Genomic DNA, 18,130 nt, shown 5'->3' with positions numbered 1-18,130 from the left:
CTGCTGTCCCGACAGCCTTCACAACCACCTGCCCCTGTCCCCCGCTGCCCAGGGAAGCCAGAGCCAGTTTCACTCGTAGGAATAATATCCTTTCCAGCAGCTGAAACCATTTGATTAAATCTCTCCCCTGAATAAGCCTCTTTAACTCCCTGTGTGATGAAACGGGATGTGGGATGTGGAAGCTGCTGCTGCTGCTGCAAACCACAACGCACGGCTGTCTGACAAGCACCGGCACACCGCACCCAGGCCGCACGGCTTTGATTTGAAACAACTGGCGAACTATGGCTTTCTTTGTGTGTTGTTTTCAGACCTGGTCTTCGGCCGAATGAGCTACGTGGGCCTGTGGCTTCAAGGACAGTGACCAACACCACAATGTAACATTCAAGAAAGCTCTGAAAAGGGAAGTTAGGGTTTCAGAACACAGACCCGCTACTCTGGGCCTGCAGCTTCCTGATTCTTAGGTTTCCAAAACGAGATTGGCAATATTAACAGAAGTGATTTTCCCCGTGCTGGAATGAAATGAGACATTTGGAGGAATTACCTAAGTTGGTAAGCCAGTGTCTTCCCAGCGACCAATGCAGGACATGCCAACAATCAAGCTTGGGGAAAAGCATTCAGATCAATGCATTTTAACGGAACAGTTTGAAAAGTCTGTGGCTATGCGGCTGCAGAGTCCACGTAGCCAAAAATCTTTCAGTAGCTAACCATATATTGCATTGTGGATTAAAGGAAAATAATTATCTGGAAAGACCATCAACATTCCCCTCCATTTCCCATCACATTCAAAAGTAGGTTTACAGTTGTTCGCATAAAAATGCAATAATTAATACATATCGGTACAAGAATGCGCTCTGTATTTTGTGTGCCCACAATCGTAAACTCCCTTTTTTTTAAAAAAATATATTTTTTTTATTGATTTTTTTACAGAGAGAGGAAGGGAGAGAGATAGAGAGCTAGAAACGTTGATGAGAGAGAAACATCGACCAGCTGCCTCTTGCACACCCCCTACTGGGGATGTGCCCGCAACCCAGGTACATGCCTTTGATCAGAATCGAACCTGGGACCTTCCAATCCGCAGACCGACTCTCTACCACTGAGCCAAACCGGTTTCGGCCGTAAACTCCCTCTTGCCCGCCCTGTCAGTGGGGCCAGGTTTTCATCACATGCTTCAATCAAAACAACACATGACAATGGACTGTACACAGAAACAGCCGAGGACCCAGCCGGCCACGAAACCAGACAGAAGAGATTTGCGAAGGCATAAACAATGCTACGTTTTGGTTTGGAAAATACGTGTTATAAAAGTGTTATGTTAATATAGAATGTGTTTTCTGTTATTTTTAAGTGAATAAATATTTTAAAGTTTCAGATTGCTAATGCCGCAACTCTAGATAAAACAAAAACCCTTTTTTTTTGGGGGGGGGGGGGGGGGGGAAAGGAGGCTTTAATTTCTAAATGTAAAAGGATCTCAAAATAGAAGTTTAAGAACCACTGTCCTACCTATTTGGCAAAGATGGGGCTCAAGACTGAAATGATCACCTACAGATGCTTCCCACCCAGGCTGGGTGAGACACACCACTAGCCTGCGTGCCATTTCTCCTTTTTTTTGGTGAAGAGACTGTTCTCTTTGCCACATGTATTCAAGACTTCATTAATCCAAGTGATACGTGTAGCTTCTAGAATTTTTCTTTTTTCCCCCCAAATATATTTTTATTGATGTCAGAGAGGAAGAGAGAGGAAGAGAGCGATACAAACATCAATGATGAGGAAGAATCATCAACTGGCTGCCTCCTGCACACCCCATACTGAGGATCAAATCCACAATCTGGGCATGTGCCCTAACCAGGAATCAAACCGTGACCTCCTGGTTCTTAGGTTGAGGCTCAACCGCTGAGCCACACCGACCAGGCTAGGATGTGTCTTTAAAGTGGCAGTAAAGCCGAAACCAGTTTGGCTCAGTGGATAGAGCGTCGGCCTGTGGACTGAAAGGTCCCGGGTTCGATTCCGGTCAAGGGCATGTACCTTGGTTGCGGGCACATCCCCAGTAGGGGGTGTGCAAGAGGCAGCTGATCGATGATTCTCTTTCATCGATGTTTCTAACTCTCTATCGCTCTCTCTTCCTCTCTGTTAAATATCACTAAAATATATATTTAAAGTGGCAGTACAGACCATGCCTGTGAGAGGAACATCCTTGGGATGTCAAAGCAGCAAAAGAAGAGCCGGAGTCCCTGAAGCCATGGGCCAGCCGCCACACTGAGCTTGGGCTGTGCTGCAGGACAGAAATGCTTTGTTTCTAAGTCACCATTAGCTGGATCTCACTATTCCACTAACCACGAGGGACACTACTTCTGGGTCATGCCAGAGAGAGATGCTGGGAGACCCCAGGCCGTCTCCCCCTCTTCCCTGGGTAAGAGAACCCGGGAACCAGAGCAGTTGCCTTGGACCCAGAGGAGCAGCCCAAGGATACATTTATTAAGGAGCAATCCGTCTGCACCACAGCTGCCCGCCTGACTCAGGGTACCACCGAGGACAGAGCCAGCCTTGCCTAGACTTCCTGTACCCCCATCATGCTCTGCGTGACTCCAATAAAACACGATTAACCCAGCTGCAGCCTCTCTCTCCGTCCACCCTAGCGTTTGGGACATGATAAAAGGGCCTGTCCGGTGCAGGCAGGATGCAGACAGCACTTTTGGCCCCACCCACTAGATGGCAGCAGCACTGCCACTGCTGAGAACAACAGCTCCACCGTTTCCTTCAATTTAGTCCCCTGAGGTGGCCCAAACCCGCCATGTTAGGGCAAGACGGGGTTCTCAGCTTTGCTCCAATGGCTCCTGCAAGTGCCATGCTCCTACTGACCCTGTCATCCCGCAGTCTCGTCTTTCAAGATGAGGATTATCCATTCCTTTCGCTAAGAGGCCTCTCATGGTCTACCCTTTCTGGGCAAGAGCGCCCCTTCATTCTTATTTCCACAGCACACTGCCAACTGTCCCGAGAGCTGTCCTACTCCTGGTGCTGCAGCATCTCAGCTGGGTATGTGGCTGCCCTTCCGGAAACCATTCCCAGTCCCCTCCCCGCCCCGATGCCTGAAAAGGCCTAGGTCTGCTCATCTGCCGCTGGCCACAAGGTTTGCTGCTTCTGTGGCACGGCCCGTGAGGGAGGCTGTGAGCCCTTCCCCTCCATTCCGTTTTCCACGGGGCAGGGAATCTGGACCGGAGATGAAGCGCTATGTTAAGGATGACAAAGCCGGTCTAACAGCTGTGGGTCCCTTGCTTCTGAGAGAAATAAGCCACTTAGCGTGGTTCTGTAAGAGCAAACAGACCAGTATCCTAACTCACACTAAAGGGTCTACACTCCCAAGGTTGGCAGAGCTCTGTAAAGAGCCAGGCAGTCAATATCTCAGGCTCTGTGTACCACCCCATTTCTCTTCTCCGGGAACTGCTCAGTGATGCCACCGCAGGGCCAGAGCAGCCACAAAGGTAGGGGGACAAGAGGCATGCCTGCAGGGTACACGGGCCCCACGGGCCACGGTGTGCCGCCCCTGATGTAGATCAGGGAATTCTTCCACTCCAGCATCTTATTTCTGTGTTCTTAGCAGCTGGTGGCACCTTGGAAGGCACCTTTAAGAAGCAACCTTACTGCTCTTATCTAAGATTACTGTGCCAACCTGTCCAACTTCATCACATGCCCATTTAAAAACAACAGCAAACATTATCTCAGTCAATTTCTGAGGAGCAGGCTAGCTGATTAGTTCTGGCTAAGGCTTCTCATTTATAATAATAGAAGCATAATATGCTAATTAGATCAGACAGTCGAATGACCTTCCAGGCGTCATGAAGCTGCGGTGGTGGGGGATGAGGCGGCAGGGGCTGAGGAAGAGGCAGTTAGGGGCGATCAGGCAGGCAGGCAGAGTGGTTAGGGGTGATCAGGCAAGCAGGTGAGCAGTTAGAGGTGATCAGGCAGGTAAGTGGTTAGGGGAGATCAGCAGGCAGGCAGGCAGGCAGAGTGGTTAGGGGCGATCAGCAGGCAGGCTGGCAGGCAGGGCAGTTAGGGGCCAGCAGGCAGGCAGAGGGTTTAGGGGCGATCAGGCAGGCAGGTGAGCAGTTAAGGAGCCAGTGGTCCCAGATTGAGAGAGTAATGTCCAACTGCCGGGATTGGGCCTAAACTAGCAGTCGGACATCCCCCAAGGGGTCCCGAATTGTGAGAGGGTGCAGGCCGGGCTGAGGGACCCCCCAGCCCTCATGAAGTTTGTGCACTGGACCTCTAATTAGGTTATAACTGAGATACTGACTGGACCTGCAATACTGTGAAGGCTTGACTAGGGCTGGAGAACCTGTGTTCAAGTTCACGTACACCTCATACACAATTTTGCTCCTCCCAAGCCTCTGCAGCTAGATCACATCCCTCTAACACAGGTTCCTGAGCACTTTCCCCTTACCCGTTAGCTAACATTTTGGCCTATTGGTTACTTTTTAGGTCCCAGCCCACCCCACTGGACTGAGTTTCACGAGGCAGAGACCTTATCCGTCCTGCTCACACCTCATACCTAGCACTTAATCCTATCCCTTTCCTCGTGTGCTGTTGTACATTTTTAACACTAAAATTCTGAGCAAATGAATGGACACCTACCCGTATGGATTCGTAGGTGGCGGTCCAAGTCTTTCATGCCATGAACAGTTTTGAAGTGGCAACCTAGAAGAGAAAGAGAAATATATAATCTCGGAAAGAAAGCTACTATGAACTGGAGTTCGGGGAAGGCACACGCTGAGCAGCGATGCTCAGGACCCACTGAGAATGCCCCTACGCATGCGCAAGAGCAGCGCCGGGATGCGCTCAGCGCTCCGCGCTCAGCTAGCGGGACCCGCCGCGCTGGACAGCGCCCCAGGGGCTTGGGGCTCCCGGTTCCCCTTTACCTGGGTAGCAGCAGTTGAAGGTCCTCTCTCCCAGGGTCGCCGTTTGTTGCTTTGACTCGGAGGGAGGAGCCACGACAGGGGCTTTCTGGGTGTCGCTGCTGTCGGAGGAGGGGCAAGTTGGTTTGGAGGCATCAGAATCTAGTTCTGAAGCTGAAATGGAGACCAGAAGGTGTTCCTTAATATCTCAAATATTAGCACCACGGCAAGTCTTATAACAGAGCAGGCATGGGCTTACTCCACCTCCCTTCATCCCTTCTCAAACACACACACAAAACCTGAAAACCTGGAAGCCACATGCACTCTGGCCTTAGAAAAGTCACCCTCACTAATGACCGGTTTCCAGGATACACAGGGGACAAAAGAACAGAGCATCGTGACAGGGATGCCATGGCCGGATCCGGGCTGTAAAACTTGGCAAAAGTGCCTCTCAACGATCTGCTTTGTAAGAGAATGTCCGATCCATCACAGGCTACAATTTTATAAAAGGTAATGGACACAAATTATGAGAAAAGGGCAGTAGGACAAGAACCAAAGGCCAGGAGTTACGACGGACAGAACAGAAAGCTGGATGTCGGGGCAATGCCAGGCTATTTTTAAATGCTTCCGTCCCATTTCCACGCAGTACAGGTCACAGGCCACATGCAGGCGTTTCAGCAGATAACACGACAGAAGGGGGAGCCAGGGACAAAGACCTGATGACGGTCTGTAATACCAGGGTCTTGATTCCGATTTCAACAGACTGTAACACCACCAGAGACGGTGGGAAGCTGAACCCAGCTAAAAGCTTGAGAAGGGTTTTTATTTTTAAAGTGGGAAGATAAAATTAGACCTTCACTAAAAAACCTTCTCACAGTGTAGAGAGGAATATTCACAAACTGCATATCTGTCTGATTCACTGTAAAACAGCCCAGGGAAGGGGAATCGCTGTACGGAAGAAACAAGGCCGGCCCCGTCACTACCTGTTGTAGCCCAGCCAGGGGTGCAGGCCCCTCACTGTGTCTTTCCGTTTTCAGTGAGGTTGGGCCACGCACAATCTTGGTTTTCATGGGCCCAAGGATTGGATGAGAATTTCATATGGCTCAGTTTAAATAGGCAGTTTAAAAAGATCCCATAACAATGATTAAGTACTCCCTCCTACAGACGTGCGAGCCATGTCTGAAGTCTTTAAGAAAAAAGATCTCGACTAATTTACAAATTTGAGGCCATGGTCTGGGGCTTTTGGTTTACCCCAGTACAGAAGGCTGATTCCATTTTCCTTGAGGGTTTGTCAAGGTAAACCTTCTCTGACACGGGAGGCTGTGCAGCACATTGGTGAGGGCTTCGGTTCGAGGTACAGGGTTTGCTTAGCCAGGAAACTAGCTGTGTGCCTACGGGCACCTCACTTAACCTTTCTGAGCCACAGGGAACTCGCCTGTAAAAAGGAATTGCTGACCTGTCTCAGGGTTAAGAGATAGCAACGTAAATTCTCTGTACACAACACTTCAATTAGAAAGGTCTGTGGTTCTTCACTGGGGTTCATTTTGCCCCCAGGGAACTTTTGGCAATGACTGGGGACGTTTTAATTGTCAGGATCCTGTGGGGATAGTGGCATCTAGCAGGGTAAGGCCAGGGATACTGCTGAACACCGTACAATGCACAGGCCGGTCCCCATACCTGGATCAGCATCACCTGCATTGTGGGTTAAATGTAATGCCCTAGAGCAGTGGTCGGCAAACTCATTAGTCAACAGAGCCAAATATCAACAGTACAACGATTAAAATTTCTTTTGAGGGGCAAAATTTTTAAACTTAAACTTCTTCTAATGCCACTTCTTCAAAATAGAGTCGCCCAGGCCGTGGTATTTTGTGGAAGAGCCACCCTCAAGGGGCCAAAGAGCGGCAGTTTGCCGACCACGGCCCTAGAGGGAAGGGGTATTAGGGCAGATCCCTAGGAACCTGCATTTTAAAGCCTTTCCTAAGCGACTCTCTTACTACTCTAAGCCTCTGCTATTCAAAGGATTGGCCACAGAGCACTAACATCAGCTTCAAGGGAGCTAGTTAGACATGCAGAACCTCAGGCCCACCCCACCCCAGACTCCGTTCCACCTATGGAGGCAACCTGCACTTTCACAGGAGCCCTAGGCAATTCCTCTGTATCAAGCATGTCAAACTCAAAAGCGAACACGGGCCAAGTAAACAAGGCATACAGCCCCCGGGGCCATGAGTTTGACACGCTTACTCCGCTAAAATCAGAGAAGCACAAAGTCACACCCTCATTACAGTGTTTCCCAAACTTCTCTCATGATGAGAATCACCTGGTGGAGTTGTTAAAATACAGATTCCTGAATCCCAACAAAGAAGTGCTAAACTAGAATTTTTGGGAACATATAGGTAAAATTGTATCCTTAAGCTTAGAACACTAGTTAAGTATACAATTTTACTATTCTCATCATGAGAGAAGTTTGGGAGACACTGGAGCCTCTAACACAGTGTTTCCCAAACTTCTCTCATGATGAGAATCACCTGGTGGAGTTGTTAAAACACAGATTCCTGAATCCCAACTAAGAAGTGCTAAACTAGAATTTTTGGGAACATATAGGTAAAATTGCATACCTCTAAGAGCACTAAGTTAGGTATGCAATTTTACCTATATGTTCCCAAAAAAACTCCACCAGGTGATTCTCATCATGAGAGAAGTTTGGGAAACACTGCTCTAACACAACGCCACAAGTCAGAATCACCGGAGGGCTTGTTAAGACACAGGTGTTGGTGCCCACCTCTAGAGTTCCTGATTCAAGAGGTGATTTTTCTAACAAGTTCCCTGCTGATGCGGCTGATCTGGGGACCACACTTTGAGACCTTCTACTCAGAAGGATGGAAAATGACTCAGGAGAGATGCTCAAGGTCACAGGGCTAGAAGTTTTCAGCCGACTAGAACCCTGAAGCTCATCAGTATGCCCCTCACAGGCAACCAAACCTGTACTACTTAGCAATCCCCCTTTAAAAAGAAAGGCATCCAACTCTGGAGTGTTTTAACCTGCCAGGCAGCGTTAGACTGAAAAGCTGAAATCTAAGTGAGAGGGATCTGACTGGGAAGCCAGCTAGTAAGTTTCAAATTCCAATAGTACCTGTGTGACCCTAGGTAAGTTACTCAACTTGGCTGTTCCTCAGTTGCCACATCAGTAAAATGGGACTTTAGCCCCAAACTTACAGGGTAACATGAAGATTATGAAATTTAGCCTCCATAAAAGAACCTTGGCCATAAGTGAGCACCGTGTAAACATTATTGGTTTTATTCACTAGTGTGTACATATGTGCACCACCACATTCTCGGAGAGGGAAATGCATTGCGCAATGCAAGCTTCAAAATAGGCAGAAGAGAGATGGACGAGTTCTGGTTATCAGAAAACTGCCCAACAGCTATCAGGGACCACGAGAGACTTCCTTCACCATTAGATACCCAAGGGCCCACGCTCTCCTGGGAAAGATAGATCTGCTTGACCAGGAGCGGGGAGGGGAGAGCAGCCACAAACATTTGGCAGTTAGAACCTCCTTGAGCACAGTGGGCCTTTTTTAACCCTTTGAGAAACTGCTGATGTTACTTTGTAAGGTTGTTGTCCTGCCCCTGCTACTTCCCTCTTCCACTGGTGGTGCCTCAAGTCTACCAACTGACCTGCTCCATTATACTTCCTCCAAATGTTACTTTGGTTGCAAAGTGATTTATTTGCAAGAGTGGCCTAACTTAACAAGAAAGGCAAGCTCCAGCTCGGCAGCACAGATGTAAATAAAATAGAGGTAAAAAAAAAAAAAAAAAAAACCCATCAGCTGTCAGGCTGCTTTTTCTCTGCAGTGGTGGCCGGTGTTGAGGCGTGTTTGGGGCGTAATTCTGATGATGCCTGCCCACAGGGGGGACCCGGGGACTCAGGGTACCCAACACCATCCCCAAAGCCTGGGAACACAGGCCCGCTCCAGGGCCAGCGCTGCTGAACACATAAAAAGAAGCGGGTAGCAAGAACTTTGAAAAACAGCCCGGGGCAATTCAGGAAGTCTTCAAAAATCGCTCCCAGCTAAAGATTCAACATCCTAAAGTCCTCGCAGGAGGACCAGCAGGAGGCCAAAGACCGCCCTTGTCCAGCTACCTGTCTCCATTCAAGGCCTTGGGCATGGAAGTGGTTATGGCATTTTGTTTACGGCAATTCATGCAGCCGAACTTTAGTTTCAAATACAAGCTACTAATTTAGGAGTGGCTTGGTTAAGGTTTTTTCCCCTCCGCCACCTCCTGCGGAGAGTTTTTTTTTTTTTTTTTTTTTAGCGCTGCTGGGGGTTTGAGCCTTTCCAAAGAAGGGACTCGAGATCCCCGTCCAGAAGAACGCAGGAAGGACAAAGGCAGTGCAGTTAAAACTCCACTCCACTTCCTTCCTAAGAAAAAGGTATCAGGCCAGGGAGGGAGGGGAGGCTAAGAGGAGGGAGGCGAGATTACCGCCTCTCAATCTGTGTCTGAGTGCCAGATAATCAGGAGCGGGAGCGCTTTAGAAATGCAGATTCCCCGACCTCACCCCTCCCCTCCCCTCCCCCGACATTCCAAGGGATGGGGTACCTGCGAGTGGCCCTAAGAATCTGACCAGCTGGCAAAGCTCCCTACCCCGAGCCGCTTTAGCACTGGTGGCTCCCGGGGCCCCGGGGTGAGAAACACCGCCCGAGGCGTTAGCGGAGCCGGGGGTCCTTCCGCTTCCCGGGCTCCCCCAGCCGCGGGGCTCCCAGGTGAGCGCGGCCAGTCCGGCTGTGGCCCCGCCTACCCGAACCCCCCCACCCCCCAGCGGCTCCGCTTCTCCGGGGTAAAAAGGCACAATTTCACCCCTCAAACATCGTCTGTCCCGCCGCAGGTCCCAGCCCGCCGCGCCCTCCCCTCCGAACCCGCGGTTCCCGCCGTCCCGAATGCCCTCCCCCCGGGCATCGCCCCCTCCCAGCCTTCGGGGGTTCACCCCGCGGCCGGTCCGGACAGCGCGTGAAAGCGCCCCCGCCCCCGGCCCACACCTCCCTCCAGGGCTTTTCTGTCGTGTCCCCCACCTCCCCCCAAAAGCGCACCCCGAACCACCGCGCTCCGGGCTCCGGCGCCCGGGCCACAGGCTCCAGCGGAGCCGGAGTTCCGTCCGCCCGGTCCGCTGCCGTGTCCCTCTCCCCTCCGAGCCCGGGACCCGCCAGCTCAGACATTGCAGACATCTCTCCAGCCCCCAGAAGTGCCTGCGCGCGGGGCTCGGGGACCGGCACCCCGCCACCCCGGAGGCAGCCCCTGGAAGCGTCCCCGGGCATCCTTGCAGCGGGCCCGGCGATGCACCGCGCTCAGTCGGCGCGGACACCCCGATCCGCGCCGGAGTCCCAGGACAAGTTGGAAGCTTCGCCCCGTCTTCCACGCCCGGCGGCGGGACTGAGCCCCCGCGCGAGCCCGGAAACACCAGGGAAACGGCATCCAGCCCCCCTGGCGGGGCGGCCGCCGCGCTGCTCACCCGGCTCACCCGCCGCCTCCGCCGCCTCCGGGCGCGCGGGCTCCGGCTCGGGCTCGGCGCGGAGCAGCTGCTGCGGCTTCGCCTGCTTGCGCCGCGACATGGCGAGGCGCCCCGGCCCGCGAGCGGCCGGCTGCCCGCCAGCAGGACGCGGAGCTGGGCAGTCACACCCCCGGCGGAGCGGGCGTTTATCCCGGGCCCCGGCGGCGGATTGGCCCGAGGCCGGCCTCGCTCGGGGTCCGGGGAGCGCCGTCCGCGCCTCGCAGGCCGCGCCCCCGCGGCGCCGGGGAAATGCAGGCTCCCGGGCCCCGCCCAGGCCCGCCGCGGCGGAACCTGCATTGTAACGAGCTCCCCGGCGACCTGCGCGCACATTAAAGTTGGAGGAGCCGCGTCTGCATCCTAACAAGCTCCCAGGTGATCCGCGGGCCCATTAAAAATGCAGGAGCGCCGCTCGCCTCCAGCCCGAATGTGCGCTGGCACCACGGGGAGCTCGTTACAATGCAGATTCTGACCCGGCGGGTCTGGGCTGGGGCCTGCGCGTTTGGATCCTAACGAGCTCCCTCCCGGGCGAGGCCCCGGCGGCGCGTCCGGATTCGGGCTCCCTCGGCCCGGACGGGACCCCGGGCGCCGCGGCGGGGGCTGTGCGAGCTCCCCCGGCTGCTCGGCGCGGGCGTTAAGGCACGACTTCCACGCGCGGCTCTCAGCCTTGGCTGTACGTTCGAATTTGAAATTTAAATGAGGCCACAGTGTCTCCAAATGCAGGGTGAACCACTGCTCCTGGAGAAGCCGATCAAAAACACAGATTCCCAAAGTTTTGGCTCCAGGCGGCGGAGCCCGGGAATCCGCGTTTGCGCTGCGCCGCGCGGGGTCCAGCGTCGCGCACCCCAGAAGCCACACACCCCAGAAGCCACACACCCGAGAAGTTTGGGCCCCGCCCGGCAGGCAACTGGGGCGTGGTCCTCGGGGTGCGTGCGTGCGTGTGCGTGTGTGTGTGTGTGTGTGTGTGTGTGTCTAATTGGCGTTCGTGCTCAGACTGGCTGGGACCTTGATGAGACCCGAGGGGTGTTGGGGTGGGCGCAGGGGGAGACCCCTCCTTGCACCAGGTGAACGACATCCCAATTGGGAGCCAGAAAGCCACCGCGGTCCGTCCCAGGTGTTTACTCGTTCCCAGGTGGAGCTGTTATGAAGGCGGGGCCGTGCCCCGAGCTTGCCGGGACTTGATGGTCACGTGGAGCCCGAGTTAGAAAGACCCGGGTTCAGCTGCGAACCCGGGAGGGGTCTGGGGACCCGTGTTCCTAACGCCTCCGCGGGCGGGGGGCTCTGCTGTGGCGAGTGCGGGCCCCGTGGGGTTTCTCCGCGTCCGGTACACCGCCTGCTGCGGGGTTACTACCGTTGACAAGCCCTAGGGGACCGCCTGCGGGAAGAGCATTTTTATATTTCCCCCAAACCGAGCTGTTTTCCTCAGCCTTCCTGTTTTCAAGTTGTGAATCGATTCTAGGATGTTTGTGCAACGCGAGGTGAAGTCACTCGAGGTTAAACAAACAAAAAAATTAAAGCAATTTTAAAGATTTCTTTGGGATGTATATACACATAAACGTAATGCCATTTGAAAACACATGCCATGTGAAAAGGTAATGCTAGGGTCTCCGTTTGGAGTGCTGCAGAGGACACTGGGTAAGCTGGGGACCGCGGTCACTGCCTCCGGGGAAGCTGAAGGGGAAGGGCGCCCAGCATGGAGGATGGGTGACACCTGACACCCTGGGCCTGCTGGAGCCATGAGCCTGTGTGTTCGCTTGCCTGAGCTCTCTGCACCCTTCCACTCAAGGGCACACCACTGGGTCAGTCAGTCCTTGCTACAGCACACCTTGTCAGCACTGATCATCCCGGGCCTGTATCTGGTTGCTGGTTTGTTCCTTAGCTTATTATGATATAATAAACACCAGGGGCCCACCACCCAAAACTAAGCCATTAACCATAAACTACATCTCACCCACCTTCTCTTTCCCTCTCCTCTAATTTAAAAAATATATATATTTTATTGAATTTTTACAGAGAGGAAGGGAGAGGGATAGAAAGCCAGAAACATCGATGAGAGAGTAACATCAATCAGCTGCCTCTTACACACCCCCTACTGGGGATGTGCCTGCAACTCAGGTACATGCCCTTGACGGGAATAGAACCCAGGACCCTGGAGTCCGCAGGCCTCTATGCATTGAGCCAAACCGGTTTTAGCTCCCTCTCCTCTAATTTAATAGTCATCAACCTAAGTCCTACATGTTCATTCCTTTTTCTTTATAGCAAGGTTTTTTTTTGTTTTTGTTTTTTTGCACCTACAAGTATTCTTAAAAATATAAACCATTTTAATTTTAAAAGAAACTTCACATAAGTGTATGCGATCTTCCAGGAATTGTTTTTCTCACACTTAGTAGATTACTATGATCATCTAAATTGCTGTGACTGGCATTCGTCCATTTTAACTCGTGTGTAATCTTCCATGGTGCGAACATACCAGAGTTATCTGTCTGCTCTCCTGCGGATGGGCACGGATTGTTTCCTGGCCTTTGCCATGTGTGCGGTGTTGACTCTGATCTTTTCTAAAAAGTGCCCTAGTGCCGAAACCGGTTTGGCTCAGTGGATAGAGCCTGCGGACTCAAGGGTCCCGGGTTGGATTCCGGTCATGGGCATGTATCAAGGACATGTACCTTGGTTGCGGGCATATCTCCAGTAGGGGGCGTGCAAGAGGCAGTGATTGATGACTCTCATCCATGTTTCTAACTCTCTCTCTCCCTCTCTGTAAAATAAAAAGCGCCCTAGTTTCTTAAGGGAATGTCCCCGTAGGTTGGACGGTAGGTGACTAGGAGACAATGGCACTGATTTACACTGATTTACAACGGCACTGAGACGGGGCCAGCGATACTGTGGGGCCACGTCCTGTCTTCATTTTTGCCTGTCAGACTCACACACACTGATAGTTCACTACGAGCCTGTGTTTTCCCTGCGTGCAATGTTTCAGGAAAAACAAAATTACTGATGTTTTCCACAAATACAATGGCAGAATCTGATTACATCTGTTTCATTTTTTGAAGGCACTTTTTAAACATTTTACACTACATGCATTCAGAGTTGTGCTAAGTTAAATTGACTGCTGTGTTTGGTTTCAACGGTTTGATTTCAAGGGTCATAATTGAAAAACTGAAAAAAACTGTAACACAGGATATAGAAATCTAAATGAAACCCAGGTATGATTGGCTATGCTGAATAAGTTATTCTGTTCTTTCCATTCCATTTACCAAGTATACAAGTTTAAAAAAAAAAAAATCCAGTTTGTAAATGCTCCCCTTCCCTGCTAATCACCTGGGGCTTTTGCAAATTCACCTGAAGCAGGTGCATCTTCAAATCTTAACGTGGATTTCCAACCCACGGAAGATGCTTACACGGATTAGAAATTCTGTTGCTAAATTCAACCTCTCAGATAAAGGTGTTTGTGTCATCATTTTTCATTGTTCTCAGTAACAGAATCACTTAACAAGGGGATCAAGGCCAAAGGCACATTTCAAAATACTGTCTCCATAGGATGTTCCTCTTGCAAACTAGTTACTTTCTCATTCTTTATAGATCACCTTTATCCTCCTGAATCTTCTCTTTTAAAAAAAAATGGTTAAGTAGTCTCCTTTCTTCATGGAGAAAGTTAGTAAAGTTTCAACACTAGTCACTTCATAAAAGGAAAATGGAGACTATCTGTAATTTTGACAGCTCTTGCAGTATTTTGCCAAGAGAGGAATGGGCACCTCTGAACCATACAAAGATCCTCCTGGTCACGCCACACCCCTTTGCAGAGCATGTGAAGACCGGGAGGAGTGGCATGGGATGGTAAGCACCCCGTGGAGCCACCAGAGTAGAATCCTGGCTCTGTCGCTGCGTGGCCGTGAGAAAGCTGCTCCCTGCCCCGCTTTCTGATCAGTAACATGGCAATGCATAACTGGGGTGGCTGTGAGGACAGATTCATGTGTGTACAGTACACAGCAATGTACAGCACAGAGGCAGTACTCTCTTCGTGTTACTATTTACAACCATAGAGTAAGAGTTACAGTTACCTATAATAATAGCTAACACTTATCTAGAACTGGTGCCTCCAATTGACTAGGCACAGATACTATTTTACATGGAAATTAATTAGATGCAAACAAGTCCGTGTAGACATGACTCGGCCCTTCTGAAGTGCGTGTTTCCCAGTATATAAGTGAGTAATTTAATACTACTCACTTAACATTGCTCAAGTAATTGCCTTATTTCTCAAGAGAAATAGATAAAAAATAAATTACCATGATCTCCCTGACCATCTTAGGCTTCCTGGGGGTGTGCTCACCTCGCCTGGCTTGTGCTCCCCTTAGCCACCTCATCTGACATCTGCCATAACCATGACGGTTCTCCACTATGGATACAGGACTGAACAATCCAGGTACAAGTGATCCCTGAATGGGGTGTACATCCAGAGAGAAGCTAACCTTATTTCTTTATCGGCCAGGAATTAATTTACTTGTTCATCTGCTAACAATGTGTTGACCCACATGACTTCCTGGTCTGTTGCAGGTGTTGGATACAGAGTGATATGCAAGACCAACAAGACCAGCAGGGCAGTCAGCGAAGGAAGGAATGAAGAGTGAATGAAGGAATGGGGTCATGCATAAGGTCATTCGGATAACAATGGTTGCTACGGTCAAGATGAAGTGGGATGGCGACAAAGAATCACTGGGTGGTGGTGGTGGGGTATCTGAGTTGGGCTAGATGGGGTAGGTAGAGCCAAAGCCCTGGAAGAACCAGGGAGATGGCATCCTGGGAGAGGACACAGCAGCAAAGCTCCAAGGAGATCAGCGCTGGTGTGTTCCAAGCAAAGCAACGAGATTCACTGACTAGCTGGTTCCCAGAAAGGAAAACCTGGCTTGTAAAAAATTGTTTAAATGTCTAAGCTCACTTATGACAAAAGACATGCAAGTTAAAATAAATTGAAATACTGTTTTAGATCTTGCCCAAATAAAAAGACGAAACACATATTAGTAAAGGTGAGCATCTGCTATGATGCCACTATTCCTGCCCCATCCTGCACTCTCACAGGTACCATGCATGCAACATGAGAGTCAGCCAGGACCTTGCTAAAATGCAGATTCTGACTCCTGTGTCTCAGAGAGTAACGGGCACAGATCACCTGGGGACCTTGTTAAAATGCAGATCCTGACTCCGGTGTCTCAGAGAATAACAGTCACGGATCACCTGGGGACCTTGTTAAGAATCGGATTCTGATTTCTGTGCTGCTCAGACTTGAATGGGAAGAAGAACGACCTGGAGATCTTGTTTAATGTGGATTTTGGGAAGAAATTGTGCGGGGGGGGGGAGGGTAGGGGGAGTTAGCCTCACTAATTACAAGGAGTGAATATTAAGTAGCCAGAATTCCTCTCTCTTTTTTTCCTCCACCTACCAGACCAGTAAATACTGAGAAGGCTGATAGCATCTACTGCTAGCAGGAGTGCAGGGTAATTGGTTTCCTAATGCATTGCTAGCAGGAGCGTTAATGTTTGTCGTCACTTTGGAGGGCAATTTGGCAATAAAATGTAAAATGTGTCCCCGCCAATGATCTAGCAATTAATTCTCCTTCCCATCTAGTCTTCTCCAGAGGGACATCTTCGCATGCGCACAGAGGAGTGTGTCTGAGGATGTTTGTGGTGACATCGTTGTCACAGCCAAAAAATTTGAGACACAAACTAAATGCCCAATCATAGGGCAGTGGTTCGATTAAAGTGAGGGTTAGCCACACCGTAGAATATCAGGCAGCAAATACAAAGTAACCAGTCAGATTTCTGTATACAAGCCTGGCTCAAGTCCCAGATCTACTGCACCGAAAACAATAAAACAGCAAGTTCCCCCAGATATACACACGTTCACATTGACATAGACTTCCAATACTGCAACATGGAAATCGAGGATAAAAAGGTATCGGAAGGCAACACACTAGCTATGTGTTAAGCAGGGTGGGGGCAGGGGAGCAGCTTTGAGGGGGAGGGCAGAAGGATTGAGGAGCCTAAATTTTCTGTGTATTTGTAATACAGTAATACTTCCTTTAAAACAATGAATGTATTCACAGACTACTTTATAGTTAAAAATAAATAATTAAATTGTGATTGTGTCATATGATGGAATAAATTCTATATGACCATAAAAAAAAATAATATATTCCTGTGTGCTTTGATAGGGAATATTCTTCAAGATATGTAAGTCTCCAAATGTTCAAATAACACCAATTATGCTGCTGTGTGTATGTAAATATATGTATGTAAATACCTAAAGATCTAACAGCATCTCTCTCTATAAAATTTAATATATATAGGGTTTGGCAAAATTAGGTTTACAGTTGTGAGTATGCAAAATAGTTTATTCTTATTCTTATTGTATTATTATTTATTAATTATTGTATTATTTTTATATGAACAACTGTAAACCTACTTTTGCTACACCCTGTACACACAACCCAACACACACATGTGAATGCGGAGGAGACCAAGGAATTATCCCCGAGGACAGGTCAGCAATATTGGTGATATGATTGTCTGAGTGACTGACAACTTGCTACATAAGTACATACTTTTCTGCAATCTTTCAAGTTTTAAAATTAAAAAACAAATAACAAAATTTGGCACACATACAAGAGTGCATAAAACATTCATGTGCAATTTAAGGAATAAAACTAATACTCATGTAACCACCAACGTTAGATCTAGAACATTCTTTGTACCAAGGAAACCCTTCCCATGTTCCCATCCACGAGCTTCTCCTTCCTTCTGCCACCTTGTTCCACTATTTCTAAGTGCGTACGATTTAAAAGTAGTTTTGCCACCACCTAACACGTTGCTGAGTCTGGCCACCGTTTGAACCACAAGGGTAACTTTCCTCCACTCCTTTCGCTCTGTGAGATTGAACAGGTTGCTGCAGGCAGCTGCAGCTCATTCATTTCCACTCTCGCGTGACCTCCGTTGCATGCATAGACCAATTCGGTCTGCACTGTCACTGCCAATGGGCGGTGTCCAATTTGGCCATTATGAGTAACGTAGATGTAAACATTCTCACTCAGGTTCCCTGACTCATGGAGGGAAGTTTCTCTTTTCCATTAAAAGCTGCTTCTTCACAAGGTTCCCACGTGACCTGTGCTCACGTTATAGCCTGGGACGCACAGGGGTCAATCTGCATTTTAACAAGTTGCCCTGGAGATTCTCCTGCATGGTCGCTTGGAAGCACAGTTTGGGGGGGGGGGGGAGGGGGCGGGGGGAGAAGGGAGGAGGAATAGCTGGATCCCACCATATGCTCCTGTCCAACTTCCCTAGGAGATGCCTAAGTATTTTCCAGTGTGGCTATATCAATTTACATTCCCACCGGTGTATATCATTTAAAATGAAGGGGGGGAGTACTAGTTTAAAAGTCACTAGGGCACAGTCTTAGTTGAAAATGTGAATAACCAGATACAAATCTCCACTTCCTCCTTCTCTTTCCTTTCTGCTCCTACCCCCCAGTCCCTCTCCCGAGTGTGAAATGAAGAAATGACACCCTGGAAGCAGCTACAGTGTGAGCCACAAAGAGGATCAGGGCCTTTATTCACAGAGATATTAAACAGCCTCCAATTCATCTGCTGGCTCCTCCAGGTTTGTAAGCTCCTGAACTGTAAAGGAATGCTGTCCAGGCATAGGAGTTTGCAGAT

General features: G+C 49.8%; 1 protein-coding gene across 2 annotated transcripts in view; it reads right to left on the bottom strand.

Annotated features, from left to right (window-relative positions):
* Positions 1-18,130, bottom strand: part of ZFP64 (ZFP64 zinc finger protein) — a 73,296-nt gene that overhangs the window by 12,175 nt on the left and 42,991 nt on the right. The window contains exons 1-3 of one of the 2 annotated variants that reach the window (XM_084886994.1): positions 10,393-10,644; positions 4,911-5,060; positions 4,627-4,689 (exon numbers count right to left, since the gene is read on the bottom strand). In XM_084886994.1, the coding sequence (XP_084743120.1) occupies positions 4,627-4,689; positions 4,911-5,060; positions 10,393-10,492 (313 nt within the window). In that variant the 5' untranslated portion in view covers positions 10,493-10,644. Of the gene's footprint in view, positions 1-4,626; positions 4,690-4,910; positions 5,061-10,392; positions 10,645-18,130 lie in introns of those variants that run through there. The other variant, XM_084886993.1, reaches the window with a different exon arrangement.

Source organism: Pipistrellus hanaki, assembly GCF_964339955.1.
Source record: "Pipistrellus hanaki genome assembly, chromosome: 6".
Lineage (NCBI taxonomy): Eukaryota > Metazoa > Chordata > Mammalia > Chiroptera > Vespertilionidae > Pipistrellus > Pipistrellus hanaki.
This window is presented reverse-complemented; position numbering and strand designations above follow the sequence as displayed.